This window comes from Stegastes partitus, unplaced genomic scaffold (genome assembly GCF_000690725.1).
Source record: "Stegastes partitus isolate 25-593 unplaced genomic scaffold, Stegastes_partitus-1.0.2 Scaffold1980, whole genome shotgun sequence".
Classification (NCBI taxonomy): Eukaryota; Metazoa; Chordata; class Actinopteri; family Pomacentridae; genus Stegastes; species Stegastes partitus.
Window position 1 is genome coordinate 86,588 of NW_007579711.1, and position 9,431 is coordinate 96,018.

The following is a 9,431-nucleotide window of genomic DNA, read 5'->3' on the forward strand; positions in this document are numbered from 1 at the left end:
GGTGAACGTCGGCGTGTACGTGCAGCTGAAACGCCGAGAAGACCGACCGACGCTCTAATTTAATCATAATTGAACGCTTCTTAACTTTGCTCGTTTTGTTCCCCCGCAGGACCCCCGAGAGTCCTCCGACCCCAGCTTGAAAACCATGGCAGCTAAATCGGGGCCCTATTAGAAGTTGGAGAGGTTATCTGTCATCCCGGCGGCCGTCCGGCGCCTGATTAAAAACAGCGACTCGCCGACACTCCCTCCGAGGATCGTGGGCGAGAGCGTAATGTCTTCTGACGCGAGCTCGCCGCCGATCGAAGAGGACGGAGAAGGAAAAAACACCGCCGGTTTTCTTTTTTCTTCCTTCTCTCTCTCTCTCTCGCCTCCCATCTTTCGTGGGAGGGCGATTTACCGACAACAAATTGCCAGGAAGACACATCAGAAGTCAATGAGATGAGAAAAGTGCGGACAGATAGATGGGATAACACACGGGGGAGGTCTGGAGGACCGGAGCGCCGCCGAGGCAAGTTTCAGAGGAAAGAGGGGAAATAATATTTCAATCTCTATCAGGTCTGATGCGGCGGCGGGAGGGGGAGTTGGTGTTTCATCTGCTGGGGGAAATTTGCTTTGAGAAATGGCCTCTGGGAGGAGAGCGAGGAGAGGCGTGGACGGCGAGGGGAGATGGAGATGGAGATTGGGATAACGCCGACGCCGCGGGGGGAAAATGAATCGAGCGAGTCGCTGATATCTGGAGACAAACATCCACCTGCACGTCAGAAACTCTATAAAACTTTGTGCGACGGAGCCGCGGCGGCCTCGTCGCCACAACGCCACACACGAACTTCTACACAAACGCTGCAAATCAGAGAAACGGCGTCTCATCCTGTGACGAATTCAGATGTGACGCTGATGAACTTCACACCTTCAAACCGTTGATGCCTCCTCGCAGCGCGCCGGACGCTCGCCTACTTCCTGCTTCATGGCCGACTGTCAGTGAGGTCACGTGTGGTTCTTCTAAGTTCGGTTTTAGTGGAATTTAGCGACAAATTTGCGTTTTCAGTTGCAAGCGTCGCCCGACCTGAGACCTGCCTACGTTGAGGTCGACCAAGTTCACTTAGAAGTGGCTAAACTTTATATTCCCTCCTTGTTGAATCGCCTTCACGCGTGTTTCCTGTAAGTTCTTCACCACCGCGATGGTTTAACAGAAGCGTTCGGTTGGAAACGTTAAACCTTTTCTCTCCTGGTCCTCGTCTAAAATATCATCAACAGCTACCGACGTCAGTTTGATCCTGACGTGATTTTCAGCGTTATCTTAGTCGATGGTTTCCGTGCTGCTGTGACGGGCAGATCTCCACCTGTGGGACTAATAACGGACATTCTGCTCTTTTGTTTTCTTTAATAATGATCAACTCTATCGACTGATGTGAACGACCGACGTGGTGACAGACTTCTAACTTTGTCGCTGTCGGAGATCCAAACAAAAACTCTACAGCGTTAATATAATAAAGATCTTTCACCGGGATGCTGAATAAAGACACGATATTGATTATCAGTTCATCCACTGATTGATGTTTATTGTTTAAATGATTATAAACATATTACTCGATAGACGTGTTTGTCACAAAATGGTAGAATTATGAGCGACAATCACGTGATGAGTATTTATCATCATCCCGTCCTAAGCCAAGCACCTGGTTAAAAAACACGACGACTGTTAAGCGGTGTAAACGATGTCTGCGGTGTTTCTGTTTAACGAGCTGGAGGCGGTTGTGGACGTCCAGCTAGCAAAGGGCACCATGACAACCACCTCTGAGGTGGCTAATGTCGTCGGAAAGTTCCAGGACTGGTGTCACAGAAGACAGATTCAAATCCAAACTATCTTCTTCCCAGTAATCCTCCTGGAGTCCAACCACTTCCAGGATCCTCTCAGCTCCGTCCTCACAGCCATCTTGATGTCGTCCACGTCTTCTAAACTGGTCTCCTTGATGAGCCCTTGAGCTTGGGGAAGAGGAACCAACCCCACGGAGCCAGGTGGGGTGAGTAGGGAGGAGATGTTCTTCTCAGCAGGAGCTGTGGGATGCTCAGGGCGCTGTGAGCAGGTTGTCATGGTGACGCAGCCTCCACTGGTCCTGACACAACTCTGAACGCTGCAGGATCTCTGTAGACGAGCTGGTTGATGATCTGAAGGAGAAACTCCTGGTTTGGGTTTGAAGTCTATCTGTAGTGACACCAGTCCTGGAACTTTTCTGACACACATGTAGGTTCATTTATAACCGATTATTAGTGACGACGAGATGAAGCCTCGTGCAGCGCTGCAGCTTTCCGTCCCAGTAGTTCCCACACGGGCCGAAGCTTCACGGCGCCACCAAGTGGACCATAAATGTAAAGCGGGTGGTGATGAAAACGACAGCATGGCTTCATGTGTGAAGCTCGGACAGAGTTTGTGCTTCAATAGTTGCTAATTAACACTAACGCAGGGTTCTCTCCAGCGTCGTAACCGGCTAGCGGCACGCTACGCTGCTGCCTGGAAAAGCTACGCTGCAAATCAGGCTGATGCGTTGTTCTTGAGGGTACGTAGCGGGAAAATATTGGACAACAAGCGCCGATGGAGTTCCACTGCTGTCATCTTCGCTGCTAACGCTGCTATTCGCTAGCGTATTCGCCGCTAACTGTTAGCAGCATTCCCCCCGCTGGGTTGACGACTTTTCAACAAATCCACAAAACGTGAGCAGAGATCCGTCGTGTTTCGCCGGCAGTTACATTTCATCACGTGGTACGGCCGGTTCGTACGTCATCAACACGCACTTCGAAGCCTCGACACGGGAGGACACGTCGCTACCGATAAAACATCCGACTCTACAGCTGCGACAACGACAACAGTTTGATTTAACGGACGCTGTCATCCGTCTGAGAGCCGATACGACTCAGGCACGGATCTGGTCCGGAGAAAACCATCCAGATGAAGATGAAGCTGGTAAACAACATGGAAGCGTCCGTCCTGCAGCGCGCCGCACAAGTCGTTCATCTCATTAGAACGGCCGAGTGTGAACGCTCACGTTTATTTATGTCCATGCCGTATGGATCCACATGCAGACGCGCTCTGATGGATGCGGCCCTCGCAGAACGGATCCCTCACGTGTTCGTATTCATACATCACGGCGGCGTGGAGGCTAATAACCGCCGAGGCCTTCGCTATGTGTGCCGGTGCCGGTATCGATACGTGCATCCTCCTAATGGTCATTACGCGGCGCACAGGGACTCATAACTCTGCAGCAGAAGCCAGGTGATTAAATCTTCATTACTGCAGCAACAGTACACGTGTCCGCGCACCGACACCTGAAAGACGCTAAATTAGCTCATTTATTACCAGCATTAAAAAAAAAACACAACTGGCTTTATGTGAGGAAACGTGTGATTTTTCATCTTTCATTTAGTTATTGAACCATAAAACGTGGAGGGAGAGACGCTCAGCGGGCGAAGTGACGCCGACCGGAGCTCCAATCAGAAACAGATCTGGTTTCCCACCGGAGACGCTTCAGGATTAAAATAAGTTTGTTTTGCTGTATTTGAAGCTCTTCTATCGCTGACAGCTGCCACTTCTCTCCTGCCTCTTCATCCACGCGTCTTTAATTAGAATCAAAACATCTCTAAAAACCTCTTTTAATGAACGTGTAAATATGACAACAGTAAGTCGGCAACGTTGGTGTTTAAGTTACTGCAAATGTCCGTCAGGTTGAATTGACTTTTTAAAATTAATTTCCTGTAATTTCTTTGACAATCTGCTGTTATTGTTTTTACAGATTTACCATTTTGTTAAATTACAGGTAAGATCAGGTAAAAGCACAGACAGAAAGTCGGTATTTAGAGAAAAAAACAAAATTGGGAAAAAAATGTAAATATTGTCAACTTTAACAATCTGTACTTTTACAAATTTGTTCTATTACATTATTTTAACTGGATGTAAATCAGCATAAATGTTGTTTAACAGATATTTAACGTCACGACAGAAAAAAATATTCACATTCAGGATTTTAAGAAATGGTCGATGTTGTTTTTAACTGTTATTTTAGCATATTTCGTTCCTAATATACAAGTTTTTAATGACAAATATAAATAAAAGGACATTATTCTTGCTGGTTTGAATAAAAATAAAGAAGTGTAATTATAATCACATGTAAAAAAAACAAAACAAAACAAAACAAATGTAATTAGTCGTTACTAATTACTATTTGCATGTTTTGATTTATTTATTTTGTAAATTAATATTTTTTCCCAGTGATTTCACCACTTATTTGCAATTTACCAAAAAAAACAGTTAAAAATATATATTATGTACATTTTGATTTTTAAACCATTTTTAATCCTTAAATACATTTTTAAATGATAAATATGTCAAATAATATTTTTGCCCATTTAAGTAAACAAAAAAAATGATTAATTTTCGTCAGACAATTTGAAAAAACAGAAGAATTTTGACATTATTCACGGTTTTGTCCTGTTTTTTATGTTTAACGTGTAAATTTAATCGTTTTAAATAAACAGGATTCTAACTAAACCGTAAATCTCTGATCCTTGCTGCACAATGTGTGTTTCTGGAGCGTAATTAGTTTTAGTTTAGTTTAATGTGCGTTGCTGGTGACTGTGAGCCAACCTGAGCAGGTGACACAAGCTCATAATAAGTTTAATTATTCAGGTGATCCGGTTCCATCCTGTGGGGCAGCTCTGGGGTCATGTGACGCTCTGAAGTCCTCGTTAATTATCCGTCCGGGCAGCTCCTCGGATCGACTCATCGACTGCACGGCTCCGGACTGCATTCACAGGGAGGCGACCAGAACTCCTCCGAGTGTTAATTAAAAGCTCGTCCGGCCCGTTTGATGCCGAGCGGTTTCCCGGTTTCTCGGTTAATCAGGGTTACCGCTGGAGCTGCTTCTCCACTGATTGGAAAAGTTAATGAGGCGGGAAGCGTCAGCGGGAAGCGTTGGCGCGTAAACGACGTCGGAGGAAGGATTCTGCAGATCGAGGCTCCGACGGAGGATCTAAAGACTCGACGACGGGTTTCTAATGTTCGAGTGCAGCCGCTGATTCTTCACAGAGCGATTAGAAAACCTGCCATCATCAGCTGGAGACCGAAGAACCGCAGGTCTGATGTTTACATGCGTGTAAACCACTGATCTGATCGGTCCTTCTGATTAATCTGAGTTTATGTTAATTATACAGGAGACAACAGATTCAGCAGAAGTCCTATTTAAGCTGTGAAACCTTCACTTGATGCCGTTTTATGAGAATTATTCAACATAAATGAAAAAAGTCTAAATTCTGATCGAGCTCCTTAAAGGTTTAGATTTTTAATTCATGATTTATTGATGTTCTGATATCAGCTTTAATACTCGAGTAGGAACCCAAAGATAAAAAGTCTCGACTCCAAAATCCTCACACAAGAGTTAAAACGAGATTAGTTTTAGTTTCTAATTAAAAGAAAACGTTTATTTTTCTGTGTTTTTAATTGTAGGTACAACAATTATATTAAATTATTAAAGTAGCTGCAAACGAATAAATTAAATTAAATAATATGATTCATTATTTTATTATTATTAATGATAATAAAAAGTAAACTGTCTGATTGCAGCTTCTTCTCTTACTTGCTATAAAGTCAGTTATTCTTTAACGCATTGAAACCGTTTGTGATGAAAACTTCTGCACAAAGTGAATTAAATCTACACAGAAGGAACAATCAGCAGAATCCCACGAGGTGAGTTCAGGATTTTCTAATTTTGCAAAACAAAAATGTAAAAAAATTCAATTTCCTTCTTTTTTGTTGACGTCGTTCAGATTTCAGAACTTTAAACTAAAATAATAAATCATACAAAAACTTCTACCGAACCCAGTGAACCTTTAAAATCCTGGATGAGCAGAACAGTCCAACTGGCTTTAATCTACGTTTGACTGCATAAAAAACAGGTTTTGCTCAGAAATGAGAACTTTGAGGAGAAAGGCTCCATCTGTCTGGTTTTTATACGTCTGGTCTGACGTTTCCTCTCATATTTATGGGTCAGGTGTGTCTAATGTCTGCAGCGTAATTAACATGATTTACATGAAGCATTCATAAACAGAATAAACAATTAAAGGGCTGCGCTCACTATTTGGCAGGTGTAAAGCTGTATTATGTGGGTTAAAAGGCAACACTACAGCTGTAGCCTGTCTCATATCATTGATTATACTGCAGTTTACAGAGTTTATAGATGATAAAAATGAAGGATTGATGTCTTTGCAGGGATCCTGGAGGCTGTAGTCACATCCTCAGGGCTGTGCTCACTATTTGGCAAGTGTGAAAGTGAGTTATATGAGCTGAAGAGTCATTTTAGGTGATTTTTAAAAAGGTGAAAATGACCAAAGTTGTTATAATTAAGGTCACAGAGCAGGTAAAGTGAAGCAGAGACGTGTTAATAACCGCTTCCACGCACTGGGATCACTTTTTGGCAGGACATCGCTCATTAATTAACGAGACCCGCCGCCGCCACTTTGAAAACGTCAAAACTACAAAACAATCGCATCGTAAAATAAAATATGTCCAAACAGTAAAACACGTTGAATCTCTGTGTCCTAAAACAAAACTAAAGTCACTGTAAACCTCATTTCAAACGCAACTATAGACATTCACAACGAAACGCGCCGATATCGTAGAAAAACTACAAACATGGCGGCTGAACTACGCCACAACAAACCGCAAAACGAGCGAAACAACCGCAAAAATCTCAGCGGAAAACTCACACAGACAAGCAGCAAGCTGAATTCTACCTGCTTATCCACCAGTAAATGATCTTTAGACAGTAAAATCAACTCAAACCGGCGCCCTACCTTCTTCTCTCATGTTCCTGCCGCTATAAACTTTCCCATCATGCACCTGTGACCGCTGACTGACAGCTGAGTGAACGCTAGGACCGCCCCCTGCTGGTCACACCTGAGCAGGTACACCGACTAACTACACCTCAGGACAGGTAGGAAACTGATGAGGTTTAAACCCGGAAAATACCAGAAACAGAAAGAAAAACATAAAATAAATAAGTAAATAAAGTATTTTATCGCTAAAAATGAACTCATGTGCATTTAATATGCAGACAGAAATCTAAATACTGGACAAAAAAACTCTTGTTTCATTTTATTGATGTATTTTTATCACTAAATAAATCACTCGCCAGAATAAAATACATTTTTACTACGATTTTAGAAAATAAAATGATCTATAAATCAATCAGAATATAAATAGGAATAAAACTTGAACGATTTGTGGCTCAAAAAAATAATTTTGACAAAAAAGCTTTAAAATGTGTAACATAAGTGAAATCTACATAAAGTGTCGTCGTATAAATTCATTGAAATTGGATGTTGGATGTTTTCTCTCCACTCGTCTGGAAGAAGACAGATGATGGAAATTAAATCGAATGTTTATTAAAAAAATAAAAGATGTGTTTCCTTTAAAAAGGATGAAAAAGTGTGTGAGAGCATTTAAATTAGAATTAAACAACTTTAAAAGATAAAACACAGAAATATGAGGTTTTTACCAGCAACTGAAAGAAGCTAAATTAAAAAAGAAAAGAAAAGAAAAGAATACTAATTGCAATTTGATTTGTTATAGAAATATGACGTCTGTAAATGAATTACAGATGTTTTTAACTGTCATTTTTTAATGCTCAGATATGTGGAAATAAATTCTGACTCCTCATAATATGTTAAATTAAACGCTGTCATTTTATTTCTAGAGAGTAAAACAGTTTGAGATCCTAAAGACGAGTCCGTCTGATCTAAAACCGTCTGCCTTTGAGCCTTTATGACTCTCTGTATCATAATTCTCAGTTAAATATCTGTTCAATCAACCTGCCAATAATGATCAATGGATTAAAAACCAGATGACAACAACAATCTGATTAATGCATCAAACACGTCGTCAAACCCAAACAGAACTTCAGAACTCCGACGCTTGCAGCAGGTCCAGTGTTTTTTTCAGGTGTTTTTGGTGAAACCTGTGAAACTCACCCTCTTGATGTCTTTGCCGAAGGTCTCGCTGAAGCTCGATCCGAGGATCTCGAACTGGACGTGCGAGTTGGAGCCGCTGTCTTTAAAGTCCATCGTCCCCGTCAGACCGGTGATGTTGCCCTGAAGGCACAGAGACGGACGTGAGAACATCGTCTGACGCTTTCATTTCTACCACTTTCTGCTTCTCTTTTCTCAGTTTTCCCATAAAAACTGTTCACTAACACATCATTTGTCCTTTTTTTTACTGTAATTACGACGTTTAAACACAAACAGAACTCGACCAGAACTGATATTTATTCATATTTAAGACTAATAGGAGACACTGCAGGTGAACATGAACAGACCATCACACTTTACTGCCTGCATTATTATTTTATATAAACCTTGTGATTGTGGGTATTATCGTGCCAAACATGCACTAATTTGCATTAATTTAATAGAGCAGAACAGAAGTTTTAGCTTTAACTAAAGAATACTGTCAACACGTTGGTGGTTGTTCTGGTTCCGTTGAGGTGTCGGACTTTTTATTAAAGTGAAAAACAAGACAGAAGAACCAGAAAGCTTCGAGTTCAGGTCGTATCCCGACAGGAAGTGAAGAGAATAAACAGAGTCCAACGACGATACAAACATAACTGCCCAGTAGTTTTTGATTTGACGAGCGGCTCTGAGTTCTGCTTCCCGTCTCCTCTGAGTGTTTAGAGACATGAAACATCATCAGAACCGGCTCGTGACCGACCGCGGCGCTCTGACGCCCAAAGGCCACGGATGAAATGTCATTCCACAACTGCCATCGCTTCACGTCGGATGTAAAGCAAGACTAAGGACGGCCGTCACAGCGGGCCGCCCGACTAAATGTTCCCCGTCAGCTGCAAAGGTCGCCACCGCCATCGCCGTCGCCATCGCCGCCGCCGTCGTCGCCCAGAGTGATGTTTGAAAGTGTTTGTCAGCCGCGGAGACGCCGTCCGCCGGCTCTCCGATAAACATTCAATATCCAGGCAGCTGTTAGAGGACGAGGCTGCTTCAACGTGTTCCTGCCGTCGTTTTCCATCTCGTCAGGGAAGCAAGTCGGAGGAAATGAAGGAGTTTAGGTGGAACCAAACAAACAGCAGATTCCTCCCCGAGTGAGACGTGATGATGTGGAGAAACAGATGCAGGAGGTCTGTCTGCAGACACGTGGTCACCCCTCTGGGAAGCTCTGCTCTTTAACTGCTTCTCAACAACAATTAAATTTGACTTTTTTGACAAGAATTTACAAAAATAGACTCTTAGACGTCAGTCACTGGTGGATCAGAACTCCTGGATAGAACCACACCATGAAGACTGAAGAACCCTCCAAGAACTCTGGGAAAAGGTTGTTGGGAAGCATCAGTCAGGGGACGATACAAGAACATTTACTGAACATCTCTGGAGTCCAG

At 42.7% G+C, this 9,431-nt stretch overlaps 1 protein-coding gene across 1 annotated transcript in view; it reads right to left on the reverse strand.

Moving 5' to 3' along the window:
• The window catches only part of LOC103373434 (glutamate receptor ionotropic, delta-1-like), a 109,231-nt gene that overhangs the window by 82,345 nt on the left and 17,455 nt on the right, over nucleotides 1-9,431 (reverse strand). Inside the window, exon 4 of the mRNA XM_008303320.1 lies at nucleotides 8,017-8,136. Within this exon, the coding sequence (XP_008301542.1) occupies nucleotides 8,017-8,136 (120 nt within the window). The remainder of the gene's footprint in view (nucleotides 1-8,016; nucleotides 8,137-9,431) is intronic.